This window comes from Rousettus aegyptiacus, unplaced genomic scaffold (genome assembly GCF_014176215.1).
Source record: "Rousettus aegyptiacus isolate mRouAeg1 unplaced genomic scaffold, mRouAeg1.p scaffold_m13_p_3, whole genome shotgun sequence".
In the NCBI taxonomy this organism is placed as follows: domain Eukaryota; kingdom Metazoa; phylum Chordata; class Mammalia; order Chiroptera; family Pteropodidae; genus Rousettus; species Rousettus aegyptiacus.
The window spans coordinates 9880081-9901686 of NW_023416306.1; the positions used below are offsets into that span (position 1 = coordinate 9880081).

The following is a 21606-nucleotide window of genomic DNA, read 5'->3' on the forward strand; positions in this document are numbered from 1 at the left end:
GGGCTGCCCTTCCGGTTCCGTTGGGTCCCCCTTTGGCTCGGGTTCCCTGCCCCTCCCCCTTTCCGGAGCCCCGAGGGGCCGGAGCTCCTAGCAGTGCCGGATCCTGACGGCGGCCTTCCCCTGGGTCTGTAAGTGCGGAGGCGGCCGGAGCACCGGGCAGGGGTACGGGGTCTCTCAGGATGGAGCCCCATTGGGGCCCTGGATTGGCCAGGACCAGTACTGGGATGGGGGCCGAGGGGCTGGCCTGGGCCCGGGGGGACTTAAGGAGCCCTTGGTCCAGCCCACGCCGCGCCCCGCCCCTTTCCTTTCCCTCTTCTGCAGTGGGTAGCTTAAGGATGCTCCAGGGAACTCCTGGGACCCCAGCCGAGGGCCCAGCACTTGGCATGGATTCCTGACCCCGGCTGATTGTAGGAAGTGCCGGAGTGAGGCCCTGGCAAGGCCTCAGTGCCAGCCTGCGAGAATCACTACGAGGTTACCCTTTTGCCGGGATTTTCTGCAAATCCGCTACTGGCTACAACACTTTTTAGATTATTGGCACTGTGCCAGGCACTGGGGATTCGTAAGAAATGGTTTCAGTTTTCGCGGTCAAGTTTGGGAGCCAAATACAAACAAATGAATGCTCTTACATGTGTATCAGTCATATGTGTATGAACTGCACAAGGGGCAGTTGCTGGAAAGGCTGAAGAAAGTGACGTCTGAATTATAGTTCTTGGCGAGGATAAGGTGGAGAATAGCTTTTCAAGTAGAAGGAAGAGTTGCAATGCTGTGAAGGAATGGCTGAGCATAACTTGTGTGGGAAGAGGAGGAAAGGGCGGGGGTGGGTCTTGTGCATGGAAGAAATGAGGCTGGGAAAGTAGACCGAGGTCCAGATAGTGAAAGGTTCTGTCCCAAAGGAGATGAATAGTTTTTGAAGAGTTTTGATCAGGAGACTTGATAAGGTCAGATTTGCACTGTAGAAAGCCATGGTCTGGAGGTCAGCCTATAGAATAGAAATTTCTATCAACTGATTCTGGATTCTTTAGCCGAAGTCTAGGTACTCTTACTGGAAATTCTTTTGCAGGAGTAATGAGATCAGCCTAGTGAGAGGTCATGAAGTTCTGAAATGGAGTTATGACAGTATTATAACTATAGTTTGAAGGAAGGCAAGTTTGTTGTACTGAATGATATCAAGACTCCATAATAAATTGGGTGTTGAGGATGAGAGAGGTACCAGCCTCTTAGGCCTCAGTAGTTGAAGAATATTGATGCTACCATCAGCGATAAAACCATAATCTTAGTGTAGATTACAAATTTATTTGTTAAATATGTTGAATTAAAGGTCTAATGGAACTGTCCAGTATAGGGTTGGAAATGCAGATCTGTAGCCTAGCCTGTGGCTACGGGTAAAAGTTTGAGTCATCGACATAGAGGTGGAAGCCATGGGAATAGTTGGCATCAGGAAGGGATTATTGAGAAAGAAGGCAATAATTTGGGGGAATGGTTGCATTTATGAAGCAGAAAGAGTAATGATTGGCGTAGTGGCAGAACCAAGTAGAGGATAAAGTATGAGTGCAGAGTTCCAGCAACCAAGAAGACCCAGAAATCAAGAAAATAGAATTTTGAGAAGTGTTCACTGGGACAATTCATGCAGAGCATTGGGGAAGTGGGGGCGGGGGGAGATTGCATTTCTTTATTAAGAGATCATTAGCGACCTTTTAAAAAGCAATTTCAATAGCGTGATGAGGTGATGATACCTGAAATAATGGAGACCTCAACTGGTTTGGTGTTAGAGAATGAGAGTGAGAAAAGGCCACATTTGAAGGATTTCAAGGAGGAAATTGACAAGGTTTATTTGTTTACCTAACAAACACTTATAGAGCACATTCCAGGCACTGTTCTAAGCTCTTTTTAAAATGAACTTAAAATTTTTAATGTAATTTAATTTTAAAAATAATTCAATTTCTCATAACAACACTATGAAGTAATATTACTATTTGACAGGAGAGAAAACTAAAACACAAAAGTGGTTAAGTAACTTGCCCAAGGTCACACGGATACTAAGTGGGTGAACAGGGTTTTTGATCATAGGAAATATGGCTCCAGAATCCATGGTTTTACACCATTCCACTCAGCAGTGACTAAATATCAGAGTCAAAGGAGTGGGGAAAATTTAAGCAAGGTAGGCTCATTGATAAAAAATGGAGAGGCTTGGAAGGAGATCCAGATTAAGAAGAAGGTAAGTAATGAATTTATGTTTGCTATATATTTGATTTTTATTTCTTTTTCTTTTTATTTTATTTTTTCTATCTTAGAGTCTTTTCCAGTCTGTGCCATTTTAGGTCAGTTTCTTTCACAATTAGGTCAGTTTATATCATGCTTTCATCTATCACTTTTTTCTAATTCAGTCTCCTCTTTAGCTCTAGACCCGTATCCAGCCAGCTAATGGATCCTCCCCTTCATTTCATGCTGGCTTCTCTGACTAAACATTTTAAGACCAGACCCGTGATCATCCCCTCTAATATTCCCCAGCTTATTAAATGACACTCTCAAAGACATCCGGTTACTCATACCAAATATCTTGGAGTCATCTTGACCTTTCCTTTCTTGTTCTCCACTTTAGTCACCAAGTCCATCAGTTCTTTGTTTGAAATATCTCCCAAATCTGTGTCTTCTCTCCATCCTTATTATTGTTGTCTCTATTCAGGCCCTCATCGTTTCTACTTGATCTGTTAGAGTAATAGGACTCTGACAGGTTTCTTTGCCTCCATATCCACTGGTCTCAGGTTCATCCTCCATACGTTTTCATTTTCGATGTATTGAGTTTTAGACAGTGCAAGCGTTTAGATATCACACATTTCAAGTGATAGAATAATAGCCTAAGGCAGGTATTAGTTTGAGGTAGTTTGAATTGAGGTTAAGTTAGGTTATGGTTGGCCATGAAAGTGGGGAGTTAAGAATTTTTAAATAGAGAAGCTAATAAAACATTGAGGAACCAGACAGCCTTCCCGATGAAGTAAGCCTTGAAAAAAAAAAAAAAAAAACAGGAAAAATATCAAGGACTAAGCTGTAAAGGATATACTTACTGTTACACAGTTTAGTGAACCCCTTGAGGAACAGACCAAATTAAGAATGGTAGAAACTGAGGCCAGTAACTAAGTGGCTTGCCCACTTCTGTACAACAGGTTAAAAAGAATGAACTAGATTTGTTTATTCAAGGTATATAGCTCTCAAAAACAATAAATGAAAAAAGAAAGTTGCAAAACTACGTATAGTTTACGTATAAGAAACATAATTTTATTTTATATTTTCTGTGGCTAGGCATATAGAAGTGTTGTTTTTAAAATGGTGAGAATGTGATTCATGAAGGACCAAACTTAGAACAAACTGACTACTGAGCAAAAGGTAGTTGGGAAAGAGGATTTTTTCTTCATAATGTTCAAAATTTTTCCAGGGAGGATATATTTCTGTATATATTACTTAGAACTACAAGAGAAAACAAAAGAGTGAAAACTTGGAGAATACAGTGTTGTAAACATTACTCAAAAGAAGAAAAGGATTGAGGTTTAGAGAGAGAAAGGCTGTAGTGTATCATTATGACCTCTTTGAAGGTAGCGTGTGGTGTTAATGAAAGAGAAGTAGTTGTGAGTGCTAAGTTGAAAGATAAAGGCACTTTTAGGAGGTAGATGAGGAAGCAGACTGATATATAACTTGGGAGTTTATTGTACAGAGTAGAAAAGTTTTCCTTAGCAGGAGTTATTAGAGACATTTGAGATAAACTCACTGCCCATGGCACACCAGTGAACATCATCTAAGTCTAACTTAGAATATTCACTGAGCCTTTTTGGTTACTCATGTTCGATCAAAGAGAAATTTTCCAACCAGTTATACTTAGAAGTTAACTACAGTTGGGGATTCTGAAAATCAAATATACTCATCATTTTAATTCTCCATGTTCTTTGCAAATAGTATTCATTTTCAGTCTACAAAGATAAATATACAAAAGAAGGAAAAATAACATGAAGTTAAAATAGGTGAGAAAGGATGGCAAAACAAGAATAAAGGAATAAAATGCAACTAGGAATATGACTAATATATAAATGGCTTACTGCTGAACTCCTCTAGACTTGACACAGGTTTGGCTGTAAGCTGTACTTTGTTTTTAAATGTAAACCTTTCATTGAACAAAATACACAAAAGCATATAAATCACAAGTGTATAACTGGATGGATGTGAACAGAGAAATCGGAAAAGTTCAACAGTTGACATCCATAAGAGAAAACTTCATCTAGCCTGGTCATTCGACACATGTGTTTTGGCATCGCAAAGCTCAGACACAAGTTCCAGCTCTAATGCTTAACACTTGCCACCCTTCCTTAATTGAGGAAGTTATTTATCTTCTCCCAGCTTGAATTTCCTCACATGCAAGGTGGGGATGATAATAATACCTACCTCATAGGGATTTTGAAGATTAAGTGGGTCGATTTAGGTAAAGCTCTTAGCACTATAACTGGTACATAGCAAGCCTTCAGTAAAGATTAGCTATCATTTTTCTAATTTTTAAATAAAATTAAAAAGTGAAAGAAAAATAATGTTTTTGAAAAATTTGGTTTTATATTGTCAAAACTATTTTGAAAATAAGCCCCAGGGCACTCAAAATACGATGTAATGAAGAGCATCTCTACCATAGCTCAATAATAATTTCTTAGGGGACATTAAGAGTTAATACTTCTGTTGGCTTTTGTTGAATGAGCTGTGTAAAAATTAACAGTCGGCCCTTGCCCTCAAATAATTAACAGTCTATTAGAAAGAGAAACTTTCCAGTGACAGGAAACAATTGAGAGATAAACTTGTGCCCTGGAAATAAGAGTTTATCTAAAGGAGACAATACAGTGGGCTGACACATATTAGGGAAAACGTCTCAGAATAAATTTTCCTCACATTCTTGGGCTATAGCAGACCAGTCAATGTAATAAACACTTTCCGGGGATACCTGTTTGGCTGGTCAAAGTCGGTAAGCTTCTTGAAACTGATGATTAGGAAGTAAATGAAACTGTACTCAGCTCCTCATCTTTGGAACTTTAAGGAACAGTTATCCCTGAAGATAGTTGTCTAAAGCATTGTGAATACTATCGTACTATAAATGGAAGCCATAAATGCTCATTTTTAGGTGTGAGTGGGAAAATACTGACCCGAGGGTAGATTTAAAACAAGCTAAACTCTAAAAGAGAATGCCCTTTTGTTTGGCAACTTGAAACAATGGTCATTTTTATAAATCTGGTTATAAATTGGGACATTTACTCTTTCCAGAATGAACATGTTAAGCTACTGTATGTAATAGCTCAAAGAGACAAGTGTTGATACAGTTTTGGTGCTTTCTTTACTGATATATTCCCTGTATCTGCTAGATTTTTCCTCTGTATTTGATATTCACCTACTCCTACTTTTCTCTGATATAACATTAGCTTGTCTGCATCCCTCCTCTCTCATATTTATAGTGATGGTTCATTGTACATTCAGAATGTCATACAAGGGAAAAGCGTATTAATTTATGTATGGATTTTTTTTGTTAATATACCTGTGCCATACCAGTTATCCCTCCTAAATTTCACCTTCCTTTCAATAACAGTTTTAGTCACCTGAACTGTTTTAAGTTTAGAATCTTTTACACATTCCTTTTTCTCATTCTCTGTATTCAGTAAGCTACCTAGTTCTTTGAAATATCTTCTATTTTTCCTTACTCTTTATTCCCATTTTCATTCCTTTCTAGGCTCTCACGGCCTCAGACCTGTAATGTACCTGCAGACATTGAGCTAGTCTTTCTAACAGCAATTCCTTCTCACCACTGTCAAACAAATCCTCTAAGTTCAATAAACGCAAACTGAGAACCTGAGCACTGCTATGTGTTTAGTACAATATTAGGTGGTGGGAATACACACCAGTTTGAAGAAGAGGGTTTAGCCAGTTAAGTGGCTGTGTAAGTAGAAGTTGAAGCAAAAGGAAACTATTTTCATTAGAAGATGCAGGTTCCCAACATCAGCCCATTGACTGGGACAGATAGTAATGGCCTGAAGTTTGCAGTTTGGCATGGAAGGAACAAGTATTTAATAAAGTATTTTGAATGTTAGATAGAATTAATTGGTCTAGTAGAAACAACTGTTCTAGTCTAAGGGGTCAAGGAAGAGCCTCTCAGGGGAAATAAAGGAGTCAAACCCGGCTAGGAGTAGTGTTCTAGAATAAAGAAATAACTGTGTTAAGGCTTGGCATCAGTATAGTGCTATCGTGCACCAGGCACTGAGCAATATCAGTGACACCTGGACTCTGCCTTCAGGACCTGGTGTTCTATGAACCTTTGTAAGTCAGAGTTATAGAGGATAAGATATAAAGATTGGGCTTCAGGATCCAGATGTGACCAGGAGCGGCTGGTTGTTTCATATGATCCTCAACTACAGTGTCGATGAACACACAAAATTCAAGGTGAATTTATTGATACAGTGAGACTGTAGAGCTATTTCTCAAGGGTAGACCTGATCATACCTACACTCTCACAGAAGACTGATACGTAGACGGAGTGCTGGTTTATTATTTTAACAATGGCTGACGGATTGGAATAATCATGGTGGCATGGCTAATTCATCCTTCCCTTTAAAGAGGCACATGGGAAGTCAGTTGTTTGGAGAGGATGGAATCAGAACATGGGGACTTTCTCCAAAGGAATTGCTATGTAAAGGGACAAATGTGCAGTGCGTTTTGGCAAAGGCACCTTCTCCCTGGTTGAATGGGTTATGCCAATATTTACCTTAATTATTACTAGTTTTATTTAATCAGTTTATACTCAAGAAGTTCGTCTTCAGGAGACAATGGGAAGTCACAGAAAGATTTTAGGCATTGGTTGAATATAATCAGATAAGTGTTTTTTGAAAGATGACATGTGGTCACGTCAAAGTTGGATTAGTGGGAATAGAAGCTGGAAGCCAAGGAACATTTATGAATCAGTTCTAGTTGTCTGGTTAATGAGTAATGATGGATAAATAGGGATAAAGAAGAAAGAACAGAAACTAGTGAGGATTAGTTAGATCCACCTTACTCCTACTCAGATTCCCACCAAGTGGCTCATCTGGTTTTTCTGTATTAAATATTTTATTTACTTTGTAGATCAAGAAATATTTCTTAAGAGAGAGTTTAGGTTTGTCCAAAATGCACAGTATAAAAACCTATGCCTTTGACACTGTCTAAACATTATCCCTTTAGCTCTGTAATTTTCATTTTATCTCAGAAATACTTGCATGAATAAATTCACGTCAATTTCTTTCTTTTTTTTATTTTTCCTTTTTTTTTAGGCGAGGCGACCCTTGGTTGACCTCACAGATTGCAAGGACTTTGTCAGCTTACAATCCCTTATTTTTTATTTTTTACATCTACAGCACCTGGTCTTCCTAGGTGGTCTCCCATCCAAGTGCTAACCAGGCCCGACTCTGCTTAGCTATCGAGATCAGATGGGATCAGGCTTGTTCAGGGTGGCATGGCCGTAGACCACATCAATTTCAACACAAGAGGATTTACCCAGGAATGGGGCAAGCCATGTCACTGCAGTTCTTTAAAATACAAAGCAAATGAAAAGTGTTTTTTATTTGAAGAAGCAGGTTCACAGTATCATGCAAAATAAAATTGCTACATTGTTATTACTTGTTGCCATGTTTTAGTTCGTTTTTGAAACCTGATAGAATTCTCATTTTATAAGCAAAAAAAAAAAGATTTTGGAGTAATTCAAGCACTGTTCTTGTATTAAGTATCTTACAAAGTTGAATGAATGTCAAGCTATTTACACTGATACAGGTCCACTCCTTAGCTGCAATTGATACTTGATGTTGGCAAGGAGTATGGAGTATTTTTCTCAGCCTTTGAAAGCTGCTATTCTGCTTCCTCTTTCAAGGAAAATTTCATTTGGATACATACAGACAGATATGACAACATGAATTTGGTTTTGGAAGGAAAATCCAGGTTTCTTAATTGTTTGAATTTTCTTAAATTCATCCTTTTTACATTTCTGTTCTTTAGGTCTGCCAAAATGTCTGAAAGATCAGATCTCCTTCACTTCAAGTTTGAAAATTATGGAGATTCAATGTTACAAAAAATGAACAAATTAAGAGAAGAGAATAAATTTTGTGATGTTACAGTTCTCATAGATGATATTGAGGTACAGGGGCATAAAATTGTGTTTGCCGCAGGTTCCCCCTTCCTAAGAGACCAGTTTTTACTGAATGATTCCAGAGAGGTGAAAATCTCCATATTACAGAGTTCCGAAGTGGGCAGACAATTGCTCTTATCCTGTTATAGTGGTGTGCTGGAATTCCCTGAGATGGAACTGGTAAATTACTTGACTGCTGCGAGTTTTCTTCAGATGAGCCACATTGTAGAACGGTGCACACAGGCCCTGTGGAAGTTTATAAAGCCAAAACAAGCAATGGATAGTAAAGAGGGATGTGAACCACAGAGTGCTTCTCCCCAGTCAAAAGAACAGCAGGGAGATGCCAGAGGCTCCCCAAAGCAGGACTCACCTTGTATTCATCCATCTGAAGACAGTATGGATATGGAGGACAGTGATATTCAGATTGTTAAGGTAGAATCTATTGGGGATGTATCAGAGGTTAGAAGTAAAAAAGATCAGAACCAGTTTATTTCTTCTGAACCCACTGCTTTACATTCATCAGAGCCCCAGCACTCCCTGATAAATTCAACTGTGGAAAACAGAGTAAGTGAAATAGAACAGAACCATCTCCACAATTATGCCCTCTCTTACACAGGCAGTGATAACATCATCATGGCCTCCAAAGATGTCTTTGGGCCTAATATTCGAGGTGTAGACAAAGGCCTACAGTGGCATCATCAATGCCCAAAGTGTACCAGGGTGTTTCGTCACCTGGAGAACTACGCCAACCATTTAAAAATGCACAAACTCTTTATGTGTCTACTCTGCGGCAAGACTTTTACTCAGAAAGGCAACCTTCATCGACACATGCGTGTGCATGCCGGCATTAAACCTTTCCAGTGTAAGATCTGTGGGAAAACCTTTTCTCAGAAGTGTTCCTTACAGGATCATCTTAACCTTCACAGTGGAGATAAGCCCCATAAGTGTAACTATTGTGACATGGTTTTTGCACATAAGCCAGTTTTGAGGAAACACCTTAAACAGCTGCATGGCAAAAACAGCTTTGATAATGCCAATGAAAGAAATGTGCAAGACCTCACAGTGGATTTTGATTCTTTTGCATGTACAACAGTCACAGACTCTAAAGGGTGTCAGCCACAGCCTGATGCAACACAGGTCCTGGATGCAGGTAAACTGGCCCAAGCTGTCCTGAACTTGAGGAATGATAGTACTTGTGTGAATTGAGTAGGGGCTTTATGCTCATAACTAGAACTGACTGAAAACATGGCAATAGTCCAAATCTTTTTAGGAGTGATTTTGCTAGTTTGACTTCTCCAAAGCCTCTGTACAGGTTGTAGGGGTGAATCAAAGCACTAACAGACCAGGCAGCTTAACCACTTGGGGTGGTCTTGCCTGCCTTTTGCCCTTTCCCATTTTCTGTTTTGAATTATCTTGTGATATCTGTTATCCTTTCCCAAGGAGTAGTCCATTTGTCTACCTAACACTGACGTATGTTTTAGACTGACACAATTTTAGGCTTTTCACTGGACACATTCTGAAGGTACCAACAAGTATGCCAAGAGAAGTGAATGATATTTTTCTTTGGCAGAAAATAGGCTGAGATCTAAGGTGATATTGCTATTGGCCTGAATATGTGATAGAACTTCTGGTTGCCTATTGATAATTCATCTGTGTATGACAAATGAATGAATCTGCTTTCTACCATTTGTACTTTTCTTGGAGCTCTCTATAAAGAAGTATTTTTGGTTATTCTATACTCTGATTTTCAACAATATTATGGCCCAGCTTCATGTCATTGAATTGTTCACAAAGACCATCTTTGTACAATCTTTTCAGCAATACCGGCAGACATAGGTAGGAATCACCATGAGGAGCATAATCACGGAGGACAGAAGTACAGTAGTACAACAGTTATATACATGGGGGGGGGTCTTCCCCAAAAGAAGCTTACATTTAATATGTAATTTATTTGTTGATGCTTTTGAAGTCAGGATGGCTCCAGGCATATTTATAATGGTCTCTCTAAAAGGGCGCTATTTGGGAGTCGGTCTCCAGATTCTGTTTTAGAGGTTAGCCATCAGAAAGGTGTTTAGCCTTCGGAGTTTGTCCAGTGGGCAAACAGTCTCTGAATTCACATTTTCCCGTGTACCTTAATTTCTAAAATAGATGAAAAAAGTGAATCACAGAAAGGGCAATCAGGTTTTTGCATTCAGATATTCCTATAAAGGTACACAGTCTCACCTTGCCATGTTTGTTAGATGGCAAATTCATAGTTGTTCTTCCAATATGGAAAACAGAACAACTGTTTTTCTTAAAGCACATGATATAGTTCAGAAATAGAAACTTGAGTTGTATTAGTTTCTGATCCATGAGGTAGAGTTAGGTAATAGAAGTATTAGAGCCCTTAGAGAATCTTAAGAAATCATTTACTCCACCTCTTCTTCTTCTTCTTTTTTTTTTTAATTGGGGTATCCAAAGCCCAAAGAGGTGGCCTGGCCAAGGCTGGCCAAAAGTAGATAAATAACTAAACATGAGCTGATGTTGCCTCATCTCTTCTGTCTCTTCGCATGAAAAGATTTAGTACATGATCAAGAATACATTCGCAACAAGCTCACCTTTGTGAACCCCTGTTGGCTTTCTGAGACAGCCTGGATTTTGCAAACAAAATATCAAATATCACAGGATTTATTTTTGTTCATTATTTTTTGGTTATAATGAATATTACATTCTTCCCAAGCAAGTGACTCATTTGCTGGGTATTGGTTAAGGGAGGGAAAGGAAAAGTCAATAAATGAAAAGAATCCAAATGTGAAATTGATTTTGTCTGGAAACTATTTGGTTTCCATCAGGATATTCTGTTTTTGTTTTTGAGCTGTGAGAGCACATGTACAGATAAACACAAAATTAGCTTTAACTAGAGTAGTCAGAGGGAATACTTAAAATTGTTATAATTTGATGCATTTACAAATCAATCTGATTTGAGCTATAATTTATACCTTTTGTTAAAAGAACTAAAATGAGAATAAAACTGATAAGACTAGTAGGTATCTTATGCCTAAAGTCACTCATATGGTCTAATGATGCTGCCTAGCATTCTGATTTTTATATGATCCAGCCAAAGAGTACCAATTCTATGCAACAATGAGACACTTAACATGTTAGTAACTATTTTCTCTGAACATCATTTCATCACAGAAATTCTCAAGCTGGAGTGCTTCCTTTGCTTGCATTCACATCCTGTTTTTGTTACTGGTTTGAAAACTAAATGGCATAGGTTCAAATAAGATTGGTCTCTTTGGTTGGAGACTATTACTGGGTGCATTCGGTCATTCAAGAAACATTTATTGAGCACCTACTGTTGCCAGGCACTGTGCTAGATACTGCCCTCACAGAGCTTACATTCTCATGTGATCTTCAGGAGACAAGGTGTCGATTTGATTTTATACTAGAAACAATAAAGGAAACTACTTTGCTTTCTTTGATCACTTACACTCAGCATCTTGATGGTTTTGTATCAGTAAAATTTATAGTTCCCACCTTTTGTAACTGCAAACCACTGAAATGATTTACAGTCTCCTCCATTTCTTGGCTGGAGAGGTGTTCTGTTTCTGTGAGACATTTTCTTAATTTTGCTGGGACTTGACTTTTCTCCTTTGTTTATACATATTTCTTAGACTGTATTGCAGAGTGGTCAGTTATTGATATAAAATACGTTTTATAGGGGAAGATGACTTTCCAAATTAGTCATATTCTTATAGAGGAAGATTTTTAAAAACCTTAGTTATTCAGCATTTGTATTGTATGGATCCTTAGGATAACTAAAAAGGAGAGAACACTCTCTTTACTGTAGTTTGTATTTTTAAAAAAATTTACTGTCACAATTATTTATTTATTATTTAATTTTAAAGACAAACTCCAAACTGAAGTGGCTCTGAGGTAAATCAGATGTGGTTTTAATTTGTCTTAGTTTCTTTATTAGAAGGTATGTAAATGGAGGGTGACCAGTATCACTACTTTTAAAATATTGTCCTAAACAAACAACCCAGAACATTTTATTTCAGCTGGTGAATAGCTGTTCTAAATCTGTTGTATGTTAGACATACTACGAACTACCTCTTCACTTATTATGGGGAAGTTTCCTTAATAAAAGTGTGACAAAGCTCTGGTGTGAGTGGTTTATTTTCTCTCTCCCCTCCTACTTTCCTTTTCAGTTGCTTGAATTTGAATACAGGAATGCTTTCTTCATTCCTAGTCTTTAAAACATATTAATCAAACCTGTTGAGCTTGGCTTCAGAAGCAAATCTGAGTTAACCAGAAATTGTTACCATGCGCAGTTACTTCCATGAGAACCTGTTGACTCTGGGTAGAGCAACAGCTTTTAAGAATGGGTTCAGACAATTCCTTCATTTGGCAAATACTTGATGCCTACTAAGTGCTAGATTGAAGGAATGCAAAGATCAGTAAGGCACCGTCCTCTGCCTAGATGGGGCACAGATTTCAACACAGGAATGATAATTGCCATAATGAAGGCAGCCAAAGGTTTCACAGGCTCCTAATTGAGAGCCAGCTAATTCAGGGGCAGTTCACGATGGCTTCAGGGATGACTGAATTTTGAAGGACAAAGGATAGGAGGAATCGGGCAAGCCAGACCAACAGTTTAGATGGAAGGCCTTGGTTTGCCCGGAACTGGGGGAAGGAGTGGGGAGTGGGCGGAGAAGGACCAAAAAGGAAGCGACAGCGTGAAGAGAGCCAGAGTTTGGGGACAGAGCCTGATGGGGCATCAGCTGGGCAATCTCGAATACTGATCCCTATGGCACTCTCCTTTCCTCCGCCTTTTGAATTGTAGATGGCCCATTAAGGAGAAAGCCTCCAAGGGGTCCTGGCGCAGGGTACTCTGATAGAAGCGCCGTACCCCAACTTCACAACCCGTCTATGATTGGGAAGTTGGGGAGAACTCACGAAGGGCAACGGCTCGCGTGCCACAACTGGGACCGGCGAGATGGGATTTGCCGGAATTCGGGGTGGGGGTGGGGGGAGGGTTCTGCCGTTCCCGGGCCGGGGGTAGGGGGTACGAGGAAGAGAGTGACTCAGAATGTCCTTCCGGGACGCACAGCCCGCCCGGGGAGGAAAAGAGCTGGTTGACACCGGATGTGCTTCCTCCCAGGCTAAGCCCACCTTCCGGCCCGGGCTGCCGCTGCAGCGGAAAGCTTGGCTCTGGTTTTCCGAGTGGGTGAGTGAGCGCGGGGGAGACTCGGACAGGTGGGGAAGCCTGAGGAGGAGGAGGGAGGCTGGGCGCGGCCCGGGAGTGGCCAGACCCGTGCTGCCGACAGGGCCTTGGTCCTGGCAGCCTTGGCTTGGGAAGACCTATGGCAAGCTGGTGCATCTTCCAGGCCACCGGGGATCCGGATTCAGCTCCTACTGTGTGCGGGTCTCCTGGGCGCGCTGCAGGAACTCACATGAACCAGGCACCATGTCGTGGTGCGCTGGAGGCAACCGATTCCGGCGGGGGAGACAGGAGGAAGAGTCACAAAAGTCTTATTTGATTTGGGCCTTAAAGGAGACAAATCGCTAGCTGGGAAAAGTAACATGAAAGCGCGAATGTAACATGTGCAAAGGTGCATTCCGGTCTTCTTCTTTGAGCAGTGGCGAAAACCTGGACATAGAAGGAGCTTCGATGAAAAAGAATAAAAGAAAGATAAAGCCATAAAGATGCTTAGGGCCAAACTAGAAAGGATCTTGTATTTGCTGAGAAGTTTAGCCTGTCCTAGAGTTATAGTTGAGCAATGGAAGATTTAAAGCAAAAGAGAGGGGAAAAAAGAAAAGTTTTAAAAGATGTTAATTCCGGTGGCACTCAAGCGGATAATTTGCAATATAGGAGCTTGTGGTATTAAGGCGACCTGTTGGAAGACATTGCAATCAATGACTGAGATCAACAGAATGAGGACCTGAAATAGCAAGGGGAGTATGAAGTTTGAAGATTACATTAAGTTTTTCTAATTTGGGAAACTCTTAAATCCATTTAGTAATGTGCATTAACAATGTCCTTGACCACAAGGCACATAAATTTAGCCAAGGAGAAAAGCATAAATACTTACGTACAATTCAATGTAAAGAGTGCTGTGAAAAAACATAAAATGTGTCATGAGGTCACAGAGAGATGCATTTTAATTTTCTGATTTTTGAGATGGTGGCATAGGGGTTCACGCTTGGCACCCAGATTAGAATTTGAGTCTCCTTTTTACCCAACTCAGGTTTGAGATTTGTATGTTTGTTTGTTTTTACTGTCACAGTGTAAGAAAGCATCCCTCATCTCTATATCAATGTTTGTGTTTTGTTTTGCTTAGATTGTGACCATGGCTGCTGAGTCTGATGTTCTGCACTTCCAATTTGAACAGCAAGGAGATGTTGTCTTGCAGAAAATGAATCTCTTGAGACAGCAGAATTTATTTTGTGATGTGTCAATTTATATTAATGACACCGAGTTCCAGGGCCACAAGGTGATTTTAGCTGCTTGCTCCACATTCATGAGAGATCAGTTTTTACTCACGCAGTCAAAACATATCAGAATCACCATCTTGCAGAGTGCAGAAGTTGGCAGAAAATTGTTGCTCTCTTGCTATACTGGAGCACTCGAAGTTAAAAGGAAAGAGCTTTTAAAGTATTTGACTGCTGCTAGTTACCTTCAGATGGTTCACATTGTGGAAAAGTGCACAGAAGCTTTGTCAAAGTATTTGGAAATTGATCTTTCTATGAAAAACAATCAACATACCGACCTTTGTCAATCCTCTGATCTGGATGTTAAGAATGAAGAAGAAAACTCAGATAAAGAATGTGAAATAATTGAAATTTCAGAAGATAGCCCTATAAACATAGATTTCCACGTTAAAGAAGAGGAAAGCAATGCTTTACAGTCTACAGTAGAGAGCTTGACATCAGAGAGAAAGGAAATAAAGTCACCAGAGCTGTCAGTAGATATAGGTTTTAAAGACAGTGAAATTTGTATCCTCCATGTGGAATCTATCAGTACTGGTGTAGAAAATGGGCAGTTTTCACAGCCTTGCACCTCTTCAAAAGCAAGCCTGTATTTCTCTGAAACACAGCATTCACTGATCAATTCTACTGTTGAGAGCAGAGTGGTAGAAGTTCCTGGGAATCAAGATCAGGGCTTGTTTTGTGGGAATACGGAAGGAAGTCATGGTACAGCAAATGAGATTCAAAATGTGGAGGATGTTTATTCACTGAGGCACCAGTGCCCCAGGTGTCCTCGAGGATTTCTTCATGTCGAAAACTATCTGCGCCACCTTAAGATGCATAAACTGTTCTTGTGCTTACAGTGTGGGAAAACATTTACACAGAAGAAAAATCTCAACCGCCATATTCGAGGGCACATGGGCATAAGGCCCTTTCAGTGTAGCGTATGCTTGAAGACATTTACTGCCAAAAGCACACTGCAGGACCATTTGAACATACACAGTGGGGATCGGCCATACAAATGCCCCTGTTGTGACATGGATTTCAAGCACAAATCTGCCCTCAAAAAGCATTTAACCTCTGTCCATGGCCAGAGCAGTGGTGAAAAACTACCTAGGCATGATCTCAAAAGGCAAAATCTATTATAATTAGAATCACACTTGCTCTGTAAGCCTTATATCATTCGATTAGGCAAGTCTTTCTGTAGACATGCAGCATTTGTAATATTGCATTCGCCCCCCATTTTGGGTCTTATTTTTGGTCTGCCTACATATTATTCTTTCAGAACTACCAGTTCCAAAGTGTAGGAGACATGCTAAAGCTGATGGGATGCCCTCTTGTCTCATGCATTATATATAAATCCCAGTGGTATACCTAGAGAAATACTGTTCTTCTTTTAAATATTCTTCATTCTAGTGACAAAGGATCCAGCAGTATTTCTGGATGGTGATTTTGAGTCTAGATGATTGATAAAAGTGCAAAATCCAACCATATAATAACTTTAACATATTAGGATAATGGAAAGAGAAAATAGATTTTAAAACAATTATTCATTATTAGTCATTTTAAGAATAGATTAGGACTAGTGAATTTTTTTTTTTAACCAGTGTCTATTGGATTGTAAACTAAACACCAAGGTACCTGTTGTTCTAAACTCTAAAGGAACACAATTCAAATTCACTTGGTTGTAGCAAAATTTCCTTATACGTGGTCTAATATTCTTTACAGTACTATTTACATGATTTTGTTTATATTTTTTATAAATGGTTAATTGGGCAATGTCTCGATTTTATTTAATGCAGTTTCATTTAATAATTTTGTGGCCGGTAAAATTATACCATTGGCTCAAAGCTCTAAAAAATTACTTAGAAATTTCAACTTTACCAAAGATATTTGTTCTACTCTTCCTTTAATTTATTTTATTTTTTAGTTAACATATAGTAAAATTGACCTTTGTCAATTTCGTACCTATGTATAGAAATGGCATCCTCAAAACACTAGTGCAGACATCTCTGCGGTCATCAGACAAAGAAACACTTCCTTATCTAGCTGCTTCTCCTTGCTCGTTTCTTGAACAGTGATGCTCACTACTAAACAATTTGTTTTTGGTATGCAGTTTCATGAATTTTAACACATGTATAGATTTGTGCAACCACCACTGCAATCAGGGTACAGAACATTCCATCTACCCACAAAACTCCCTTACGCTATCCCATTGTAGTCAGTTCCTCTTCCTAATTCTTAAGTCCTGGCAACAGTTCTCTATCGCTATAATTTTGCCTTTTCTGGAATGTCATCAATGGAATCTTAGAGTATGTTCCCCTTTGAGATGCTTTTTTCACCTAGCATTATGCCTTTGAGATTCATCTATGTTGTGTGTATCAATAGTTTATTCCCTTTTTTATTTTGAATTGTTAGTATAAATTTTATTGCCGCCACTAGGTGAACAGTTTAAACATAAGTGTTCATGTTCTCTTAATTATTAATGACTTCATTAACATTAATGCAATTTTTACTTACTATGTGTTGACAGAAATTTTAACCATCTCTAGAGTTTTATGCTATCTTTCCAGAAATGTGCCAAAAGCAAAACCCGACTGTACGGTTATTGTACTTAGAGTGATGTTTCAGATTGTGTTATGAGCCATTGCTCTCTAATATCCTTGTCTACATGTAGCACAAAACATTTTTTTGTTGTTTTCATAATGCAGATTGAAATATATTGCAGGGCAAATCATATTCTCTAAAACACAGGAACTACTTTTAGTAAAGAAGCCTGATTGTATGCATCTTGTTTTCAAGATGTTCTATTCCACTTCTAGTCACCTCAGCTTTATGTAGAATTTCTGCTATAATTACTTGCTGTTGAAGCCCTTCCATGTTTTAATATGTAATAATACTTTACCATTTAAAGGATTTTGTAATAAATCACAAGTTAATTGTTATAAATATTAATTATCCTTTCTGTGATATATTTGTGAAAAATACATTCTCCATTGAATTTTAACTCTGGGAGAGACTAAAGAATCCAGCTTGTATTTAATAAGAAAACCAACTTTATCACCCCCAGGTCATCAGTTAGTGACACTGGACAGATCACCTCTTCTTGAGCTTTCCTTAAATTCATATGTGAAATAATGACTTTGATCTTGATAATTTGTAAGATTATTTCCAGGTCTAAAATTCTATGAATTTTTATTTAAATCTTCCTGTGTTCCTAAGGACAAGGAAGAAGAGAAAGCAAGAGAGGAGAGTTTGGTGTCTTTATGAATGTTGCTAGTTGCATACGCTGTTGGAGACGATTTTTCTAAAATAAATGGTGTTTTTCTTCCACTTGAGAACAAATAATGTGGCGTGTAATTTTCTTTCCCATTTGACCTATGATTGGCCATTTGTAGGCATGAAAACATTTTTTTCTCCAGAAATAGTTTGTGATTGAAATACTTTTCTTATTTTTGCTTCCTAGGATGAAATTTTGTGGGAGGGATGGAGATAGGAGGGGTGGGTAAATGAATAGTAGTAAACTGTTTTTTTAGGAATTGTTATCAACTATCTTTGATGTTTAAAAATTATTGTTGAACTATGTTTAGTTTTATGTGTGCCTTGTAAGATTCTTGTGAAATTTTTTGTAAGCACTTTGAATTTTGCTTGAGGGGAGGGGTATTTTGTGAAAGTAATGATTGTTATTTATTATTTATTCCAATTCAGTTAGCACAGAGTGATCTCAAAACATTCCTAGGAGAGTGTCTGATGTGTTTGCATGATGTGTTTAAACAATTTCAGGAAAATAAAATCCTTTTTTAAAATGCAGGTATGGCAAAGTAAAGTGTGACTAAATTAAATGAATTTATTCATTTAAAATACTCAGTTTTAGTTTGTGTTTCTGATATGATGGAAAAAATACAAATGTTTGTGTTCAGCCTCTTCATTTACTGCATTTATGTATAAAAGATCCTGGAAAGGTAGTTGTTACTTTAATGTAAGAGAAAATCTTTTTCTTTTTTCCTTGGATGTAATTATCCTATATGTTTACATAAGATAATAAACTGGAGATGGGAATGAAAAGCTTTGTGTTTTGTCTACTATGAATTTTGAGAAGGAAACTATTTCTTTTGGCTATTCATTTATTCTTTAAAATATTTACAGAGCCCTTACAACATGTATACCTGTACTAGAAGTTAGGTATACAACACAAATCCCTGCTCTCCTGAAACTTAAATTCTAGTGGAGTGAGACAAACAGTAAATAAATAAAATTAATGTGTATTAGATTTTGGAAATGGAGTTGGAGAAAATAGAGCAGGGAGTGCCAGGGAAGGGAAAGTGGGATTGTTATTTTAAATACAGTGGTGAGACCATCTTTGAAAAATCTCAGATTATCATATACACTGTCCAGTAGAATAGATAATATATATATTATATACATATATATATGTACACACATATATATACACCCATCATCTAGTGGAATGGAAAACAGTGAACCAAATGAACCATTTGGGAACCTTTAGGATTGGGATACACTGCATAAAGAGAAGAGAATGAAAAGGATAAAAATTTATGAGAGAAAAGTCTTTGGCCAATGAATATATTTTTAAAACATGTTTTTCTGTCTTCCAGGCAGTAATAATCATATATTTCTAAGCTCATTATAGTTCATAAACTACTTTTCCAAATGTTTTCTAATTTGTGGTATGTGTACTCCCATAGATGCTCATGTTAGACATCTAGTTACACATTGGAAAGTGCCTTGAGTTTAATTACAATTCATGGCCATTTTCTTAATCTGTGGTTTTCAGTTTCTCAACAGGAACAAAGAGTACATAGTAGCTGCCTTTTAACTATTATTTTGATGAGTAAAACATATAAATAAAACTAAAAATTAAATTTTTATTACATAACACAGGACCTGGCACATAGTAAGTAGGCCATATATTTGAACTCCCTTATCTCTATTCTCAATCTGTTTCATCTATGAAAATAATTTCTTACAGTTTACTCTGGAGAATACTTCAACAAATAGTTATTAATGCCAGATTTTGTGTTTGAATGTTGATCTCTGCCAGCTTCTGAGCAGCTCAAAGTTTCTCCTTAATAAAGAGCTATTATTGTCTGCCAAACAAATGCTCTTTAAAAAAAGGGGGGGCGGGGTGGGGATTGTTTGGCACCTAAGCGGAGGGATTGAGGGATGGGATCGGCATCAGATCATGGGAGAATGAGTAGAATAGGACAGATGTAGCAGATTATGTTATATGGATACCATGCTTTTCATGCGGGTGTCAGACACTGGCTGAAAGCAGTGTCCAGGAGCCTGGCTCGAGGCGCAGATGAATGTTCAGGGAGTTTCCCATCAAACCCTTCGGTCTGCCTAGGCTTCTTAACAGCACCTCCCACAGTGCTCCGGGTCTCCCTAGTCATGTGACGGGTTTGGGGTGGGGGTTCGGTTCGTCCAGAGGAAAGTCGATGCGCAGTCCAGGTGGCAAGAGCTACTACGCTTCCCTTCCACCGCCCCAACTCCCGGTCTTGCGTGATCTCGCGTGAAGTCGGGAGTACTTTCTCGCGAGAGCGAAGTCAGGCTCCCTCCAGGTCCGCCTCCGTGGTGAGGAGGAGGTGGAGGAGGAGGAGGAGGCGGAGGGAGGAGGAGGAGGAGGCCCCGTCGCGGCCTCCGCCGCCGCCAACGGGGCTGTCCCTGTAGCTCCCGATGGAGTTTGAGGTCGCGAAACCGCCGCTGAGCTCTGCCCCGGCGAGACGAGGCGCCTCCGTCGCCGAGCCGCGCCGTCGTGGGGCTCCCGGGAGCGGCCCTTAGCGACCCCGCCCGGGCCCCCTCAGGTAGGGCGGGGGCGGGCACGCTGCGGCTCGGGCCCCAGCCCGGATGCCCGGTCCCCAGTGGTCGGGCGGGGGGCCGGCCTCAGCCGGGGCCTGCGTGCCATCGTTGACGGCGCCCCGAGGGTCGGGGACTGGGGGCGCACCTGACACCGGCCCGGGAGACCGGGGCCTGGGGAGGCCCCTCGCCCTGGTGGGGCTTTTTCCATACCGAGGCCTGGCGCAAATGGCCACCTCCCTTCGGCACCGGGCGAGGGGACGCCTCTGACCCCTAAGGAATCCACCCCAGCAAAGGCCAGGCTTCTAGTCCGTTTTCTACACTGTCAGAGGGGGTTTGGAGGAGGTCCTCGAATCGAAGTCTGCTCCAAGCTTTTCGGCTTTCAGTACTGGCGCTTTCGGAGATTATAATGCAGGGATGGTGGAGGCGATCTGAGTGGTAAATAGGGACCCTGGCCAAACAATGCCCTGGGAGGGCTCAGCCTCCTGGGAGGGAGATGGTCGGGCCAGAGTGATTGCACAGTGGATGTGACGGAGCACTGGCAAGAAACACCGCCAAGAAATTCTGCTATGGCTTTTCTGTTTCCCTCTTTCATTTTTCCTTCTTGAGGAAGCCTCTTAAGGGGAGACTCTTCCACCATCTTAGAAGAATGGTAGAAAGCATCTTTGTTTCTCAGAAGCAGATCTGCTTCTCTCTGTCCTTAAGCTTTCATAAAGGGAGAAGATGAAGGTAGCTGTCATTTCCATCTTTTGAATTACAAAAGAGTTTTAACATACCGCATATAGAACCTTCACACCAGAATAGTCTCAAGTAATCACTGACATCTAATCTCCTGATTCCCAACCTGTTTTATTTTTTTCTTAACCACCTACGTTCCATTTTAATTCTTAGTCTCCGTTTATCCAGGCCCCTTCTTTTTAATTCCTGCTCTTCCCCTGCCCGCAGTGATTAGAACGACTTTGTATCCCTATTAAAGTGCTTAAGTAATCTTTTCCATTTTCATATTAGTCAAACTTTTAAGTTCCATTAGGAAGTCTTGATTAACCTGACAAAGCTGATGTCGATTTGCAAAAATTGATGTAATTGCCCAAAAGCAAAGAAAACAAATGTTTTATTTAGCCTATGCAGCCTTTTTGTAGTTAAATACACAAATTTAGTTAAGGCTTCTT

At 39.7% G+C, this 21606-nt stretch overlaps 2 protein-coding genes and 1 pseudogene across 7 annotated transcripts; 2 read left to right on the forward strand and 1 right to left on the reverse strand.

Annotated features, from left to right (window-relative positions):
* Window positions 1–12: 12 nt before the first annotated feature.
* ZBTB26 (zinc finger and BTB domain containing 26) lies at window positions 13–12309 on the forward strand. Of its 4 annotated transcripts, none has more exons than XM_016137450.2 (2): window positions 13–128; window positions 8035–12309. In XM_016137450.2, exon 2 carries the CDS (start codon window positions 8045–8047, stop codon window positions 9368–9370), a length of 1326 nt encoding a protein of 441 aa, XP_015992936.1. In that variant the 5' UTR covers window positions 13–128; window positions 8035–8044; the 3' UTR covers window positions 9371–12309. The 4 variants fall into 4 exon arrangements, with proteins under 4 accessions (XP_015992936.1, XP_015992935.1, XP_015992934.1 ...); XM_016137449.2 differs by having other exon boundaries at window positions 64–124; XM_016137448.2 differs by lacking the exon at window positions 13–128 and adding an exon at window positions 135–2215.
* On the forward strand, window positions 55–18682 carry ZBTB6 (zinc finger and BTB domain containing 6). 3 transcript variants are annotated; one of them, XM_016137453.2, is made up of 2 exons: window positions 55–128; window positions 14491–18682. In XM_016137453.2, exon 2 carries the CDS (start codon window positions 14500–14502, stop codon window positions 15763–15765), a length of 1266 nt encoding a protein of 421 aa, XP_015992939.1. In that variant the 5' UTR covers window positions 55–128; window positions 14491–14499; the 3' UTR covers window positions 15766–18682. The 3 variants fall into 3 exon arrangements, with proteins under 3 accessions (XP_015992939.1, XP_015992938.2, XP_036073713.1); XM_016137452.2 differs by lacking the exon at window positions 55–128 and adding an exon at window positions 13222–13376; XM_036217820.1 differs by lacking the exon at window positions 55–128 and adding an exon at window positions 13772–14104.
* LOC118601192 lies at window positions 7392–7510 on the reverse strand (annotated as a pseudogene).
* Window positions 18683–21606: the final 2924 nt, after the last annotated feature.

What these genes read in the sequence shown, in the direction of transcription:
- ZBTB26 (XM_016137448.2), top strand. Translation starts at nt 2,178, where the DNA reads ATGGAGAGGCTTGGAAGGAGATCCAGATTAAGAAGAAG. An exon ending in AGATCCAGATTAAGAAGAAG is followed by an intron (nt 2,216 to 8,034) that starts GTAAGTAATGAA and finishes TCTGTTCTTTAG; the next exon opens with GTCTGCCAAAATGTCTGAAA.
- ZBTB6 (XM_016137452.2), top strand. Translation starts at nt 13,239, where the DNA reads ATGTCCTTCCGGGACGCACAGCCCGCCCGGGGAGGAAAAGAGCTGGTT. An exon ending in GGCTCTGGTTTTCCGAGTGG is followed by an intron (nt 13,377 to 14,490) that starts GTGAGTGAGCGC and finishes TGTTTTGCTTAG; the next exon opens with ATTGTGACCATGGCTGCTGA.